The sequence below is a fragment of the Mus musculus genome, chromosome 14 (genome assembly GCF_000001635.26).
Source record: "Mus musculus strain C57BL/6J chromosome 14, GRCm38.p6 C57BL/6J".
In the NCBI taxonomy this organism is placed as follows: Eukaryota; Metazoa; Chordata; class Mammalia; order Rodentia; family Muridae; genus Mus; species Mus musculus.
The window spans coordinates 60,481,403-60,499,801 of NC_000080.6; the positions used below are offsets into that span (position 1 = coordinate 60,481,403).

Here is an 18,399-nt window from a genome sequence, read left to right on the forward strand (position 1 = left end):
GGGAGGATTTGTTAGATGGAATTTTCTCCAAAAAAACATTTCTAAACAAGTCCACATCCCCAATATCCTTTCTTTTTTTTACTACCTCTTGTGGGTGGTGGGCTAGAAGGGAGGTTAAAGCATTTAAGAACCATCATTAAAAGTAGGCATAGGAAAAATTAAAGTTACATAGGTCAAATAAATCTTTTCCCCCTGCAACTTCCATTGGCCATGGTGTTTCATCACCATAACAGTAAACCTAATGAAGACAGAACTTTGTACCAGGAGTGGGGTATTGTTGTCACAGACCGGGCTGCATTGTTTTGGGGAAGAACTGTCGGAACTTTGAGAGAGAAGAGCCATTTCATGTTCAAAGCTGGGTGAGCTATCCTGTGGGAGCTTGTGCTTGCCAGGTCTGACTTCTTATCATATAACATCCCTTGATTGATGTGCTCATTAGTTCTGAAGTGGGCAGACCTTTGGATTTTCCAGTTTCACTTGTCTTCGTGAAGAAGACTGTCATGAACACTTTTGTATATGCCTTTCTGTAGGATTAGAGACACATTTCTGTGGGCACATACAAATGAGTAGAAATTGCAGGGTATGTATATATACAATTTTTATAGAATGACAATTTTTCAAAAGAACAAGCTGTATCTTCTAGCAATCCAGGAAAGTCCCACACTGTCTCAATCAGTAAGTGTTGGTCCTTTGACCCCAGCTATTCTGGTGGGACCTCTCACTGTGTGTTTAACCTGTATTGACTGCTAGCTAGTGGGTGTCAGCATATAATACTTATTGGCTGTTTGGATATTCTAATTTTTAAAACTTTGTTCTTTCACTAATTGTTTTTCCAACTTAGCAAAATAATATTAAAGATAAATGACAATCACTTGCATCTTGTTTTGTTGTTATAGGATTTCCTCAAATGCTCAGAGGGAATCACTTGCTAGGCATATGATTGCAAATACCTCTTGTGACTTTCAATGCAGAACAAACTCTTCATTCTGTTTTGCTTCATCATGGTGCTAAGAGTCAAACTTAGGGTGCACAGATGTGATGCAGAGCTATACCCCAGCCTGAAAGGTCTTCATTTCAATGAAGACCAGCCTATCAGTCTTTCTGACTATGCTTTTGGAATCTGTTTAAAAAGCTGTCACCTAATGTCTTGAAAATGGTCTTTTGTATTTTTTGTAGACCTTTGCTGTCTTATCTAACACCTTTAGGTCAATGGTCTACTTCCAACCACATCTTCAATGTGTTTAATTTTATGGTACAGATCTCCAGTACACTGAGCGCCTTCTACTGAGAAACCTACCCCTCATTCTCATAAGCCAAGTCAGTGTGTGTATGTATGCATATATGTGAGTATGTGTGTATGTGTATGCATGTATCTGCCTGTGTGTGTGTGTGTCTGTTCATGTGTGTGTATGTATGTGGGTCAGTGGGCTGCATACAGACAGCCTGGTCTCCAGTCAAGCAAAGGTCTGGAACCCTGGTGACTCGATGGGTGGTGATTTCTACCTACATGGGACAGAAGGTGTTTGATCATGTCTCCTGGACCCCTGGCTCCTGTCAAAGTTACTGCCCCCACCCACAGCCCCTCAAAGGAGAGGTGTGTGGCTATCAGTCATGTAGGAACAGCACCAAGCCTTCCCACATGCAAATGAGCTAAGCTCTCAGTCCAAGCCAATGAGAGGTACCTGCTGTCAAACCTTGAATTACCCCCCAGAACTGTATATAAATCCATCCGGGGAATTAAAGGTGCTTGAGAACTACTCCCTCGTCTGAGCCTTTTGTTCTAAGAGCTGTAACACTTGGGAAGAGATCTGCTCTCCCAAAGCAAAGTGCTACCTGAGGCTCCACAGCACTCCTCACTGGCTAGTTAGCCTCTCAGCCTCTCATGGGCACAGCCTGACCTGACTCAGTGCAGAGCAGCTTGGAGTTACCGAGTGACCTGGAAGGCACCGCAGAGATGGAGGATCCCTGCACACACTTGCTTCCATTTGCCAGAACCCTCGCACCAGGCCTGGCCAGAGATCTCCATGGAAAGCCTCTGGTACTAGGGCCTACCCACACACACACATACAGACACACATACACACACACACATACAAATAACACACACATACATACACACCACATACACACACTACACACACACACACACACACATACATGCATACATACATACATACATACATACACACCATGTACACACACTACATATACATACATACATACATACATACATACACACACATACAAACACCACACACATACATACACATATACACACAGAGAGAGGTAATTTAAACTTTTTTTAAAGTGGCCTATACACTTTTGCCTCTCTTCTGAACCACAGGGTGACATCCAGTTCAGAGAAGGCAGCATATTTCATTCCTGCAATTGGAGAGCCTTAAACAGGTTTGTTCTTAGGTCTGCACAGATTTATTTAAGCTCAACCCTTGCACTGAAAAATTCTAAACTGGGTAGTGTGCTGAAAAGGCAGTCTACTTCCAAGGCTCCTTTTGGACCCATATGCACCTCTAGCAGGAGCTAAGACAATGAATAAAATATTCAGAATTCATGACAGTAAGGTGCCTCAGCCTGCCTTTCTGTGGTCATTGCCTTATGAATCTGAAGTGGCCAGCTGGATTGAATTCCATGATGTAAGCTAGTGACAGTTCCCATGGTGAATGTTTCAGGATGAGAGAGAAACACCTGGAAGATCACCAGGTCCATGTGGTGGTTTGAAAGTGCTGTCCTCATAGTCTAGGGCAACGGTTCTCGACCCGGTGCCGTGACCCCTTTGGAAGTCACATATCAGATATTTTGCACAGCAGGTATTTACATTATGATCCATAAGAGTAGCAAGATTATAGTTATGAGGTAGCAGCAAAAATGATTTTATTGATTTTATGTTTGGGGGTCACCACAACATTAGGAACTGTATTAAAGGGTTAGGGAGGTTGAGGATTTCCGGTTTAGAGCATTGGAGCACTTGGTTGCTGGTTGAAAGTGCTGTTTGGGAGGCTTAGGGGGGTGGTCTTGTTGAAGGAAGTAGTGGGCTCTGAGTCCTAGTTTATTCTCTCTCCTCAGCTCTCAGCTTCCTGCTCCTGCGGCTATGCATTCCCTCTGCCATCTGGAAATACACCCTTCTATAGGTTGGCTTGTTACATCTTTTTATCACAGTAGAAACACAGCTAAAACAATGAAGGTCCTCAGGCCCTGCCATTTTTCTTAACCCCCGACCCCACCCCAAAGTCCATTTGAAACAGCAACTTGACTGTGCATCAGAAATCCAGGCAGGCTGCATCTATTTTAAATCAGAGAGTAATCCATTATGATGAGTCAACCGAGTTCAAGCAATTACTAAGTTCTGTTCATGTATCTCTGTTTTATGCATGAGAGGCTCATCGTGAGATCATGGACAAGAAAGGAAAGTCCTTCAGTTTAAGTCTGATACCAAGAGATTTAATCAAGACTTACTTGAAACTTCATTTGCTCAATCTGGATATTGTGTAGGGGTGACGGAGAGTGTGCGAGCACCCCGGTGCCGCCTTAGGTAGGAGAAAAAACTGAACCCGAATTTAAGTATCAACAATAGTGTCTCCCCACCTTACTCCCATCTTACTGATTCCTTCAGTCATAAATCTTCCCCATTTCTTTCCTGCAATACATGAGACCCTGGAGGATCCCAAGAAGATGGACAGAGACCACACCTTCTTATGAATATTCAGCAGCAAGGCTAGAAGGGAGGGTGAAATAAAAACCCTTTGGAAGTCTCCCTAGTTCAGGCAGAGGACGGCTACCTCATCCTGGGCTGGTTCCTAGACGACCAGACAGTGGACCTAAGTCTGGGTGAGCCTTAGGCAGCTGCACCCTTTGTAGCCCATCTGAACTCCTGCCACCGTTGCAACAGCCACTCGGATGAAACACTTGGGGACCGAGTGGTCAGGCAGGTCTCGCCTTTGTGAAACAGAGGAGGAAAACGCACGCCTGGAGAAGTTCGTGCCCATCTTCCGCTGGTGACTTTCCCAACTCCCCGCTCTGCGCGCGATGGTTCCGTGGACGCCCTGCTGACGGAGAAATGCTGAGAAAGGTAAGAGGAGTTGCCTGGCGGCTGCCACCGCTCCAACAGTGTGTAGCCGAAATCCTGGGTCACGTTTTATTTCCTGAAAAGACCTGGCGGCTCTACAGTCTCTGCCTTAGAGATTTGAAAAGTTTCGGCGGGCACAGCAGGTGTGAGGCGCCAGGACTGAACAACACAGCACAAAGCCTGCAGCTAAGCAGGTTGCCATGGCAGCGGAAGCGGCGTCAAGCCACCGCGTGCCTGCGTTGCTGGGAGACCTTGGGGCTCAGGGGACTTGGCCCCTCTGGCCTTTTTGAGCCTCGGGATGAGTTTTCGAGTAAGGTTTCATTTAGCACGTGTGTCTGCGCTCACTCGCGCTGTAGGCAAGTAGCGCCTTGTCCTGTGGTTAGGACATTTGGCTTCTAGTCCATACCATTAAGTCATAACATTAGCTCTGCTTTTTAAATCAGCTTGGATTGTGATAGCATGAAAAAGTTAGGTGGTCCTTTCTAAAGTTTAAAACAAAGGGGTCTCGGGGCGGGGCAGATGGCTCAGAGGTTAAGGACTGCTCTGGAGTTGCATTCATTGTACCCAGTCAAGTGACTCACAATCTTACCTGTAACTCTAGCTCCCCTAGTGCCTTCCTCTGGGCTCTCCCATATGTACTAACAAGCAAGCAAGCAAGCAAGCGCGCACACACCCACCCACCCCACAGTTTGTTTACTTTAGGCTTCAAAAGAACAAGGTTTGTTTGCAATTAAACGCTGAAGTTTCCTGCAGTCTCTGATTCTTCCCCAATGAAATCAGAGAGGAAGGGTTCTTTCAGCTGGACTCAGAAATTATTCTTATTGAAGCTTTTAAAATCAGAAGCAAGTTGACAAACATTTCAGATCAGCCGTGAGAAGACAGTGAGGTGAGGGGACAGAAATGCCTTTCAGGTGCTTCATTTGAGTCACCCCACACCTAGGATGTTGTAGAATATTGGAAACCCCAAAGTCCAGGGCCTGGCTTTACACGGTTTGCAGAAATGCAAACCTGATGGTAGGATGGTAGGGAGGAGCTCTCAGTCTAACTCGGGGTCAGTGGGCAGTTGGCCTTTTGGGGTGCCATGACTCTGATTCAGAACCTTTTGGATTTGGGACCATCCCAGGTTTCAGGGGTTCCTATTAGGAATGCTTGTCCAAGTTTGTCCTCTGCTGCTGTGAACAGCATGAGCAAAGCAACCTGGGGTGGGGTGGGGCTGGGGGCGGGGCTAGGGGCGGTGTTCCATCTTACAGCTACAGCCATCAGGGAGAGAGCAGGGGCTCAAGGCCGGGGCTGAAGCAGAGGCTGTGGAGGAGTGCTGCTTCGGTGGCTTATTTTATACAAGCAGAGCCAAGGTCTCAGGAATGCCACTGCCTGCCGTGGGCTAGCCCCTCCCACATCAGTCAAGACTTGCCTAAAGCCAATCTTATTGCAGCGTTTTTTTTTTTCACAGTTGAGGTGCTGCTTTGTTTGTTTTTGTTTTGTTTTGTTTTGTTTTGTTTTGTTTTCCCAATGACCCCAGCTATGTCAAGGTGGCAAAAAATTAACCAACACACATGCGCACATGCGCGCACACAATTAAAAAATAATAAAAGATATTTTGTTTTATTATTTTCAAGGTTGTCCATTCCTTAAGTATTATTTTAAAAGAATAAATAACACTGTTTCTATCCATGACAGTATTTTTGTCTTCCCAAGTTTCCCAAAATCTTTGCAAAAGAAGAGCCACAGGTGGCAGGTAGCTAGCTTGCTGCCTTGGGAAAAATCAGAATTCTGCTGTTGCATTACAATGTTTCAGTAGAGCACAGGAGAGGACTCCAGTTTAGTTCGCTGAGAATGCTTTCACATGGAAGGTGCCAGATCAATTTGGCCTATTATCCTATTCACTATTTAGCCATACTGAACAAAGCAAAGATAACAGGAGTTTAAGCTACCTTCTCCGGAGCCCCTTTTCGTTTCTTTTCCTTTCTTATTCTCATAAGTAAAGACACTGTTGTTGTTAATTTGCTTTTTCAGAGTTTAATTGTGCTTGCCAAAGGAACTGCTATGCTCTCAGCCATTAAAGTATATTCCCTTACTCTTTCTGACTGCTTTCTCTGCCTGTTTTCTTTAAATAATGTGTAATTCACTCAGTTATTCTTTTAAAAATATGCCCTTTGAAGTTATCTTAAATGCACAGTGCTAGATTTGTGAGAAGTGGCCTTAGTGATGAGGGTGGGGTAAAAAATCCAAGTATGGAAAACCTGTTTGGGGACAGGGGAAGGAAAATGAATGGACGACCCTTTTATGTATGCAATCCAAAGTTATAAAGTCTCTTATTTATTGATTAGTTAGTGTTTTTTTTTTCACTATTTCATATCACCAAATGCTAGGTTAAAAACTCGTTACAGTGATTATAAGGTAAAATGTTTAACAATACATTATATTGGAATTGTTTGGTCTTTGAGACAGGATCTTATGCAGCTCGGGTTAGTCTCAAATCTCCTCTATAGCAGGGGATAACCTTAAACTTGTGATCCTCCTGCCTCTGTCTCTTGAGTGACGGGATTGATAATAAGCATACTCGAGTCCATGTGGCCTAGGCAAACACTTAATTGAATCTCACAGGAACCATACGAGAATTTATATTGCCATCTAAATATATGGCTAACGAAACAAGTTCAGAAATGCTGAGTGAGCAGACCAGGTGGCCCCCATGAACCAGATGTACTCGTGAGCTTCAGGGGACAGACCTGCCTCTTGTCACACCTGGGGGTGTAGGATGCAAGTGTCCTCACCTTTCCGAGGCTCCATCTCTGGCTGGGAAGATGGAGAGAGAAGCTCTTTAGAAAGAGGAAAGAGAGAAAAGGGTAGAGCAGAGGGGAAGAGGTGGGGAGGGGCTCCAAGAATGAAAAGAGCAGAGCGAACAAGGATGAAGGAAGGGAAAGATAAAGGACCCCTGGGTCACAAAATGGGACAAGGAGAAAGGGAGCAGGCAGAGAGTAAGTGGAATTTAGGCATATCCATCAGCCAGAGCCACTACAGCAAACAACCACATCTGCATGTGCTGGCTGGGCTCGTGGTTCTGGGGGGCTAGAAGCTGAGAGGTCTACCCCTCGGGATGTCTCTTCTGAGACTTCTCTTTTTGGCTGCCTTCCCCCGAACCCCCATGTCCTCACATGATGATCCTTCAGCTTGTGCTGTCAGTACCTTAACTGTTTCCTAGAAGGGCATGGGTTCTATTGGATTAGAGCTGACCCTAAAGACCTCCTTTTACCTCCACAGCCTCTTCATAGGTCCTGCTCCAAACACAGCCACATTCTGAGGCACTAAGGATTAAAGCTCCACCCCCCAAGGACTTTTAGGACCAGGAAGGTGACATTGGCCATCGCCAGGAAGATTAACCCAGCTACCTTGCTTTTTATACATTCCCATTCGTGTTCTCTCCTGGTGCACATGAATGGTTTAGCTACTTGTGGTCCTTTCTATCTACTAGTATGTTCCTCTGACTGTCTGTTTTGAAGAGAAGACATGCAGACATGGATTCTGCACTCTTGGTTTGGTATTTTGCTTTCATGCTCAGCTCTGCAGGATGGCTCCAAGCCTTGGGAAGTTTTGACAAGAGCAGAGGTTGAACAATGACGTACTATCCTGTTAGACATGACCCGTCTGTCTTCCTTTTTTGAGCAGTGGAGTAACAGTCATTGGCTGTTCGGCATGTCTGATAATAATGAAATTAATTCGATGGCAATGCCATGGGGACTGGAAAAAAGAGACAAGAGGCGGAGCCTTAAGTCAAGGTCACCTCTACCTACCTGATTCCACCCTTCTTTCTAATGAAATCTATTGGCATCCTGCTTTAGAGTTCTGGGAAGGTGGCCAGGGAACCTTGAGGGGTTTGAATAACTAAACAAGGCTGTAACTGAGATGTGTTCTAAAGACTTCAAATTGTTGAAATATGGTCATAAAATAACAGGAGCTAGGAGAAGCCTGCAAGTCTCAGGCCAGATTTTTGCTCTTGGCTGGGTCACACAGAACCTGCTTTGTAAAAGGAGTAATTGATACTAGACATCACGATAGCCAAAGAGGGTTCCATTCCAGAAATTTCCACAATAAGAGCTTCATTATTCATCAATACTATTCGTCAATCACCGAAGTCTCAAAGGACTTGTGTTTGTCTCCTCAGCATCCTTTAGTTCTTCATGCTCCACCTTCGGGGAAAATAAGATGTTGTCTATCCTGCATTTTTGAAAAGAACTTTTAGTAGGTAGCTCATTGGCCCTTCTTTACACGTTGCATGGAAACCCTATCCAGTTTTGGGAATGTTCCTATGACAGAATTAGCCATACACCGCTTCTTTTTTTTTTTTTTTTTTTTTTTTTTTTGGTGGAGTTGTGATCTTACTGTCTCTCTTGCCTTTCCCCAGTCATTCTCCTTTGAGCACCATGTTAGTTCCATTTGCATGTGAACCCCTAAAGCAGAGGTTCTCAACCTCCCTAATGCTATGACCCTTCAATACGGTTCCTCATGTCATGGTGACCCCAATCACAAAATTATTTCAATTGTTACTTCATAACTGTGATTTTGTTGCTTTTATGAATCATAATATTAATATCTGTGTTTCCTGATGATCGTAGGCATGATCCCAAAGGGATCGTGACCCACAGGTTGAGGACGACTGCCTTAAACTATTCAGAAATGTCCCTAGAGAAAAATTCCAGTCTGTGTACTTGGTGAAACCTTGTCGAAGAGCACTTTCCAAATGTGCTCTTTGGTTGCAGTCCAGCAGCCTGGATGGGTGGTTTTAGAAGCAGGTGTTTATGTAGACAGCTATTGCTATGCAGCCAAGAGGAATGCGTAGATCTCAGTACAGCACATATTTGATCAGTGTGGGGATTAGTACCATGAACTTGTGTCTTAGGGTTTCCATTGCTGTCAAGAGACACCATGTCCAAGGTAACTTGTGTAAGAGACAACATTTAATTGGGGCTGGCTTACATTGTTAGAGGTCAGTCCATTAACATCATGGCAGGAAGCATAGCAGCATCCAGGCAGACATGGTGCTAGAAAAGGAGCGGAGAGTTCTACATCTTGTTCAGAAGGCAAACAGGAGAAGACTGGCTTCCACGCAGCTAGAAGAAGGGTCTCAAAGCCCACCTCCAAAGTGGCACACCTCCTCTAAGAAGGCCACACCTTCTAATTATGCCACTCCCTGGGCCAAGCGTACTCAAACCACCACAACTGGAGTTTGAGAAGTCAGGTTTGACAGGTGAAATAAGTCCTGAAGGACAGTACAAGGTGGTTCTCTTTCTCTGAGCCAGAAGTTTGCTCAGTTGGTCATTATACACAAGAGACAATTTCAGGATGTTGATAGGGGACTCAGTTGCTACATCTTGTCACTAGATAAATGCTCACATCAGGTGATGGCACAGAAGAGTCAAGCATGGGGGAAATAAAGGGTGAGGAGACCTGGCTGTTCCTGATATTGGTGGTGTCCTCAGAGTTGGGCGGAATGAGCTACCCTTCACTGTCCTATGGCTCTGAAGAAAGTGTTGATATTGCAGTGCCTTGGAGGCTCCACTATACACTCTGTGCTGACTGACAGGGGAATGACACACAAGACCACTGACTTCCTCCTCCAGTGGTTTGCAGTGTGGTTCATGGAAAAGGGATGTGAGTACACAAAAGAACAATGGCAGGCTATGTGTCTCCATATTCAATGGCTTGTGAGCTCCTTTCTCTTCTCCCGCTCATTTTTAAAATAAGGTTTTCTGTGATGGCTCCAAACTCACAATCCTCCTGTCTTAGTCAGGGTTTTACTGCTGTGAGCAGACACCATAACCAATGCAAGTCTTATAAAGGACACCATTTAATTGGGGCTGGCTTACAGGTTCAGTGGTTCAGTCCATTATCATCATAGAGGGAGCATGGCAGCAACCAGGCAGGCATGGTGCAGGCAGAGCTGAGAGTTCTATATCTTCATCTGAAGGCTGCTAGCAGAATACTCGCATCCAGGCACCTAGGACAAGGGTCTTATAGCCCACACCCAGTGACACACCTACACCAACAGGGCCACACTTTCTAATAGTGCCACTCCCTTGGCTGAGCATGTACAAACCATCACACCTCCTTCCTCAGCCTCTTGAACACTGGGTTCATAGGTGTGCACTGTCATCTCTAGATCTGGAGTTCCTTCCCAGAACGTCTGTTTTTTTGCAATTTCCCCTTTACTCAATCACCAAATTGGGCTCAGACTTAAATATATATCTATATGTAGTATCTCAGTTGTATATAAAAATACATATTCATATACATTATATACACATAGAGCAAATGCTGAGTATCAAACCCAAGGTCTCCTGAGCGCTAGACAAACCCTCTGTTGCTGAGCTACAGCCTCAGCACTCTTTCTTGCTCTTCAGCCTGGATTCTACTCCAAACCAGAGAAGACAGCTTAAGAAATCCTGCCTCAGATCTTCAGGCCTCTGTCTCCCCAAAGTATCAGAACCTTCTGAACTGTAATCGATGTGCAAGCATCTCATCAGCTCTGCTTCACTTAGTATCCTGGTCTCACTTGGAGTCATGGCTGTGGTCACCAAGAGAACTGGCACCCTATTGTTCATGGCACACAAAAAATGGTAAAATTCTGCCCAGGCTGTGAGTTCTGCAGGGTTCTGTGTATTTGCTTAATTTGGTTTCTTTTATTTTACTCCAGTTGTTCTCAACCTTCCTAATGCTTCAACCCTTTAATACAGTTCCTCATGTTGTGCTGACCCCAACCATAAAAAATATTTTTTAATTTATTTTATTATTATATGTAAGTACACTGTAGCTGTCTTCAGACACACCAGAAGAGGGCATCAGATCCCATTACAGATGGTTGTGAGCACCATGTGGTTGCTGGGATTTGAACTCAGGACCTCCAGAAGAGCAGTCAGTGCTCTTAACTGCCAAGCCATCTCTCTAGACCCCCTCCCAAATATTTTCATTGCTACTTCATAACTGTAACTTTGCTTCTGTTATGATGCATAATGGAAACATCTGTGTTTTTCTATGGTCTTAGCGACCCCTGAGACGTGGTCTTTTGACCCCCAAAGGGATCACAGCCCCATGTTGAGGACTGCTGTTTTAGCATGTTACATTTTCATGCACATGTACTAAGAGTCTGGTTGGGCCTAGCCTAGGATATGTTCATCACACAATATGATTTTCCTGTCTTTGACAGGGTATGGAATAGGCCAGAAGACCTGCTTCAAACTCTCAGTATAGCCAAGGATTATCATGAGCTTCTGCCTCTTCCTCCTGAGTGCTGAGATTCCAGGCATGCTAGGCTGATATTTCTGTGGTGCCGGGGATCAAACGCTGGGCTTTGTGCATACTGGGCAAGCACTCTACTGACAAACTACAGCCCTTCCCCAACTCCTTCTATGCCTAGGGAAAATATATGGTAAATTCCCAACAAGTGAGATACTTTTTTTGAACAATCCCTTTGAAGTGTAGAAATTAGGAAAACTGGGGGCTTTATTTAGATGATGAAGCAGAGTTTGTTGGAGGGTATTAGTAGGCAGTGCAAGTCCTGCTTCCATTGATGACCAAATACATAGTGAGGCAACTCCTGACCAACGAGAAGGTGTTGTCTGTAAGAGGGCAGATTTGGCTAGCTTCTAGGGTCCCTTCAGGTTCTAAAATTTCTCTCTAAAAACTACCCTAATACGAGAGTTATTTTCCCTAATTAGAAAACTTTGAGAGTTGGACATTCTCTACTCTGTTTTCTTTGTCTTTTTGGCCTGTACCGTTGTTAAATGGTCTCCTGGCTTCAATGACAGGGGTGAGAGATCTTCTCAGCTTTGAGAGAGCTTCGGGACCATACAGTAAACACATGGCCACAGGAATGCCACACAGTTCCCTTAGGCTGTTGACAGTGTCATATTCCATCTCAAGTAGATTCTCAATATATCTCTTTACCACCAGATACCTTGGGCTCTTTTGATCGGAAATGAAGAGGCATCTGCTACACAGTAAACAGCAAGACATATGGGTTCCATGGTCATCTGTCACTTTCCCTTCTAATAAAATCCCAAAGCACTGCAGATGCAGATTTATGTTTCTATTGTAAATGAATGATGGATTCAAAGTAAATGAAGCGTTGACTTTGCTAATGAATCAAACATTCACATGTAATAAAAGTGGGCCTTTTGTCTTAGAGACTGTCTATTGGGATTGTATTTGGGAGAGTTCCTTTATGTGGTTGATTCTCTATTTAGATAGTATGCTGTTTGAGAAAGTATTGTCATGTCTAGATCTTAGGATATGTCTGTCTCATAAAAAAGCCCTGCTACCTGGAAGATGACCACATTTTCAGTGGGGTGGAAGATAGCTAAAACCATGAAGAAACCAACGGCTCACATGACTCAAGAACTGTGTTCTTTGGAGAGAGTTCAAGGACTTTTGAAGTTAAATACTATATCCATGTCTGTTAGTTCTGGGAACCTGACACAAGGACTCATTCTTTAACAAGATTCTTATGCAGCCATCTCAGGCAGTTGACTTCCAGTTCTCATTTTCCCTATCTAAAAAACATAATTATCCAGAAATAATTTGCCTGTACAATTATATATTGACTAGAAAGAGGTAAAAGCCCTGCATTTGGAAAGTTTGGTATCTCATTTATCATTTTTAAGTAGCAGTTTAGTGAAACTGATCACATTCGTATTTATTATTCAGTCACCAACAACACCCACCACCGGAACCTCTATAGGCATCCAAAGCCCCGCCTCCATAGCCATCCAAAGCCCCGCCTCCATAGCCATCCAAAGCCCCGCCTCCATAGCCATCCAAAGCCCCGCCTCCATAGCCATCCAAAGCCCCACCTCCATAGCCATCCAAAGCCCCGCCTCCATAGCCATCCAAAGCCCCACCTCCATAGCCATCCAAAGCCCCGCCTTCATAGCCATCCAAAGCCCCGCCTCCATAGCCATCCAAAGCCCCACCTCCATAGCCATCCAAAGCCCTGACTCCATAGTCCTCCAAAGCCCAGCTACATAGTCATCCAAAGCCCCGCCTCTATAGCCATCCAGCACTAACTCCTCGGCAACAATTGTTGCCTTCTGTTGGTCCAGACAGATTTGGCGACACGAGGAGCCTCAGGAGATGTACACTCATGGCTGTCTCATTCTATCTGGATTATTTCACTTGCTTGATGTCATTAAACTTCATCCATGTTGCAGCATTTGTCTAAATTTCATTTCCTTCCTATGGCCAAATGACACGCCATTATGTGTATATCAACAGTTCATTTATCCATGGATTCGTGAGTTGTTGATGGACATGCGGGTGGTTCACATCATTTTCATTTGTGTGTGTGTGTGTGTGTGAGAGAGAGAGAGAAAGAGAGAGAGAGAGAGAGACAGACAGACAGAGAGACAGAGAGTCAGAGGACAGCCCTGGGCAGGGCTCTTCCACCTTCTTTGAGAAAGCGTCCCTTGTTCAGCACCATGTACATCTGGCTAGCTAACCTGTGAGCTTCTGGGCATCTTCCTGTCTCTCACTCTCATCTAGATGGGCACACTGGGATTACAGATGTGCAGATTACAATCAGATATCTCCACAGCCCCTTTCTTCCTAATGGCAGAGTTGAATTCTCTTCTGTGGCTATAACACATTATATAATTTAGTCCTTGCTGACAAGATTTCAGTTTTTTCTGTTTCAATACATCATTGGGAACTTAATGTGTGCAAGGATATTTGTAGACAGAATTTCTCGATATGAATTTACTGGGCAGAACACATTTGTGGGTACTAAACTCGGGGATGTTGCTAAACTGCCCTCTGTTTGCCCTGCTTTGCACCCTTGAGGAAAGAGTCTGTCTCCTTGTCCTTACCACCGGGGCTCGCATGCTGGTGGGAGACGATGTCTTGGAGTAGTCTGAATCCACGGTTCTTCTGCGTGATGCTTCATATTTCCACTCAGTTGCACTTTACTTGCTGGGCTCACTTTCTTTGTTCGTCTCTTGGACTGTTGAGGTTTTCCTCTTCTCTCTTCTTTATGTTGTTTGTCATTGAAAACTGCGACTTCTTCTGGCATCTTTCACATCACGTGTGGGAGTCTTTCGGAGCTGGGCAGTGAAACTGGACTTTGTCTGAGAATGGTGAAACCTGCTTTTCATGACCATTGAGCAAATGCTGGCTCCGTGACAGAACTTATTAGTCAGAGGTGTACCTGGTGCTGTAGGAGGCTCTGCTCCAGGAGGGAGGCTTCTCAGAAATAGGTTTCTTCTCTGTAAGAGCATTGCTTGCTGGGTATTATAACATCACTTCAGATCTATTCAACTTACCTTTTACAAGTCCAGCCTGAACCTAAGATAATAATTAACAGTGTAAATGGGGAAAACAGCTTGCCATGAAGTTTCCTTTTTCTAAATACATATAACTACGTCCTGTACAGCTAAGCTCGACATGCTCCTCTGAGCTCATTTCTCTGACAGGCAAAGTAATGCCTCAATTCCTGATTTTGTTGTGTAGATTTTCCAAGGCACACACCCAGGCTCTTCCATGGCCAGCACATCACTGCAAGTGCTTTGAATGTGTCTCCCCAAAATTCTTCTGTTGGTACCTAATCCCAAGATGATGGTGTTGAGATGTGGGGGCCTCTAGGAGAGGCTAGATCCTGAAAGTGGAACACTGATGAGGGACACCAATCCTCTTATTAAAAAATGCACCAGAGAACTGACTCTCCCAACCCTGTTATGAGGTCATCTGCAAACCACCAGACACCAAATCTGCTGGTGCCTTTATTTTGGATTTAGTGAGGGATTACTGTTGTCTATAAGCCACCATATTTGTATTTTTCTGTGGCAGTATAGACTCAACTCTCCACCAACCAGGCTTTACTTACTAATCAACATTCTTGGGTGTCACGGCCCCATGCCCTATTATACCCAGCCTCTCTGTGCTCTTCTGACTTACCCCCTCAAATGACCCCTTACTCTATCCCAACTCATCCACATCCAGTAGTTCTCTAAACTCTCACCAAATTTAATCTGTAAAATGCAAACCCATTCTCTGTATCTCTCATTAAAACCCTCTGATGCCTCCCTCAGTTGCCCCCGATAAGCAGGGCTCTGAGGCCCGCATCCCTCCACCCACCTACTGCCTCAGTTTCCTCGATGGCTTCTCCTTCCTGTTCTCACAACGGTCTTTCAATTCCTGGAGCTTGGGGCTGCATGTTCTTGCTTCTGGACTCTAGAATCTGTTCTTCTTTCTAGAATGCTCTTGTCTATTCCCTTCTCTCAACTCTGTCACTGGGCAATGCCCACTCTGTCTCTTTCTAGTAATTTTCCACCAAGTTCTGTTAGTGGCATCTCCTATTACCCTTCATAACCCTTAGCATTTGTGGGTCCCCTGTATTATAACTGCCAGCTTTCTTGTACAGACAGGTCCTCAAAGGCCAAATGGTAGGACCACACCTACCTTGGAGAGGAAAGGAGAGAGCTTACCTGGTAACAAAGCCTCCTGTGGTGTCCCATTAATCCATTAACCCATGAAGGGGCTCATCTACTCATGGGCACAGCCCTTAATGCCAGAGTTTTGGAAGGGACATTGATATTGCAAACAACACCACATTTGGTTGCAGCACGCTGACAGGTGGTAGGCTTAAGCCCCTGAGGACAGCTTACTCCTGGATCTTTTACCTTTGGAAACTTGCTGGCAAACAGCTCCACGAAACTTTATCTGCTCTGGACTTCCTATTTAATGAGACTCAGCCTCCTACAGTCCACCATCATTGCAGCATTCCTTCCTGGCCTCCTTCCTGAAGTTGATGTGCTTGAGTTTCACAGCAAGGCAACAAGAAACAAGAGTGTTGTGTGGGGCCTGGGGGGACCAGAGTCACGTGTGTTGTCTGTGAGACCAAAGGTGGTGTTCCTTGAGGGAAAAAATGTTAAAGAGGAGAAGAGACTTCTCAGTCTAAAACAGGGTCACTCCTCAGTGACTCAGAGTAGAACTTTGTGAATAGAAAGTGTGAGGGCTTCTTCTTCTTCTTCTTCTTCTTCTTCTTCTTCTTCTTCTTCTTCTTCTTCTTCTTCTTCTTCTTCTTCTTCTTCTTCTTCTTCTTCCTTCTTCTTCTTCTTCTTCTTCTTCTTCTTCTTCTTCTTCTTCTTCTTCTTCTTCTTCTTCTTCTTCTTCTTCTCCTTCTCCTTCTCCTTCTCCTTCTCCTTCTCCTTCTCCTTCTCCTTCTCCTTCTCCTTCTCCTCCTCCTCCTCCTCCTCCTCCTCCTCCTCCTCCTCCTCCTCCGTCTCCTTCTCCTTCTCCTCCTCCTCTTCCTCCTCCTTCTTCCTCCCCCTCCTCCTCCTCCCTTTCCTCCTCCTCTTTCTTCTTTTCTTTCTTTTCTTTCTTTTTTAAGTAAAATGTCTCTCATGAATAGCAGCAGTGAATGAGACTCACTGTTCTTTAGTAAAGTGAAATACATGTGTACATGTACCCACATCTACCTGAGCAGCAGAGGACAAGGTGAGGACAGCCTTACAGTCATGGTAACTATCGATGCTAAAGTCATTGATCATGTACTATAAGCCACAGCTTTGCTAAGAATTTTGCATATACTATTGAACTTAACTCTTTTAACAAAAGAATCATTGGACTCACTTTCAGTGAGGTACCTAAAGCCCAGAACATACCCACACTGCTCAGACCTGGGTCCTCAGATCTGGGGTTCCATTTAACTCAGGTCATCTGTCACCTGTGTCTGTGGGAGGTGTGGGAGGGGGTCTTTGCCCTGCTCTTGGCAGTGGTATTTTGCACTTAAGTCTGTGTGCTTAAGAGTAGAATCCAGAATGAAAGGATTTAGTCAGCCCTACAGATTGACCAGAAAGTGAACTTCTGTTAGGTCACAGTGTAGCAGAGGTTACTTGGTTGGTATCAGCTGCTAGTGATACAGATGACCCTGCTCCACAAAGTCCAAAGGGATTCAGATTGATGAAGGCCTTACATCTTATCTTCTACATGTGAGTTCCAGGATCTTACAGGGCTTAGCTTCCCATCTGTGGGCCAGGGAAGATTACCTCCACATGTGGTTCAGGTATGGGGAGGCCCAGGGAGAACGCAATTCAGGGGTCACATTTTAGAAACACTAGTAGTCCCTGACTTGCCACTAGTTCAACTTGTGGTCATTTGACTTTACAAGGGTAAAGCTATGGAAAATGTAAATTTAGTAGTTAGCCTGCTTGAGTTTTGAGTCTGGAACATTGCTTGGCCTTACACTAACTACATGGTCAGAGCCTCTGTTGTGGTCTTGAGCAATGATTTGGGTCACAGGTATATAATAAATCTTGTGAGATATTCAAAGTTGTTTTATGCAATGGGTCTTGTGATGTTTTGGTCCAATTATAGCCTGAGGAAAATGTACTCAACATGTAGTTATGCCAAGCTAAGCCTGGGTATTTAGTAAGTTAGATGTACTCAACGTGTTTTTGTCTTCTGATGTTCTCAACTAGTGGAAAAGAACATGTCAAAAAGAACGTGGTGGCCCCTTCTAAGAAGCCCACACCAGCTCCAGGGTATGTACTATAACCTCTTACAGCTTCTCCTTCCCTTTATGCTCAGGCTCAACTTCTCTGTTGAGATCTTTTCTTGGTAGTCTAGAACCCAGAGAACAACAGCAAAAAGACCAACTTTCAAGGTGGCCTGTGACTGTATTGCTATTGAAATAATCCACAAAGGATACAGACTACCACGCTAATTAGATCAATTAAGATTATAAGAGTCCTTTAGTTATTGGCTGGCAACCAAGAGTAAGCTAATGCCTCAGAAAGTTTCTTGGTGTCAAGGCTCAGGGGTATAACATTTTTAAATTTATTTTTAATAGGTATTTTTATTTACATTTCAAATATTCCCCTTTCCTGGTTTCCCCTCCAAAACCCCCCTATCCCATCCCCTCTCCCCCTGCTCACCAACCCACCCACTCCCACTTCTCTCTCTTGGGATTCCCCTACACTAGGGCATCGAGCTTTCCAATAGGACCCAGCAAGTAGCTCATAGGTGCTATCACCCAGTGTAGAAGGCTGCCTGAGCATTTCTACCAAGACTCTGTGCCCTGGGAGCTACCTGTCATTAACATACTCCTGGACACATTGTACCCTGTAGTATCTGCTAGGGTCCCAGGTCTACAGTAAAGAATGAGCCAACAGAAGAGATGGGTATAGGAGAGCTAATACTCTGAGCTGTTCCCCAGATAGCAAAGGGCCATAAGCTTGACCCTCCACGGAAGCTTGGGATCCTTATTCCACTTCTTAGTCTCAGCAGTTTAGTGAGCCAGTCCCTCACATAGATGCAAGGCATGGTGAAGT

At 44.6% G+C, this 18,399-nt stretch overlaps 1 protein-coding gene across 2 annotated transcripts in view; it reads left to right on the top strand.

Annotated features, from left to right (window-relative positions):
- The first annotated feature begins 3,765 nt into the window (after nucleotides 1-3,765).
- Nucleotides 3,766-18,399, top strand: part of Spata13 (spermatogenesis associated 13) — a 279,389-nt gene continuing 264,755 nt past the window's right edge. Inside the window, exon 1 of one of the 2 annotated variants that reach the window (XM_030247763.1) lies at nucleotides 3,766-4,084. Coding sequence is in view for 1 of the 2 variants with exons in the window: in XM_017315974.2 (XP_017171463.1) it covers nucleotides 4,073-4,084 (12 nt within the window). In the remaining variant the exon portion in view is untranslated. The remainder of the gene's footprint in view (nucleotides 4,085-18,399) is intronic. The other variant, XM_017315974.2, reaches the window with a different exon arrangement.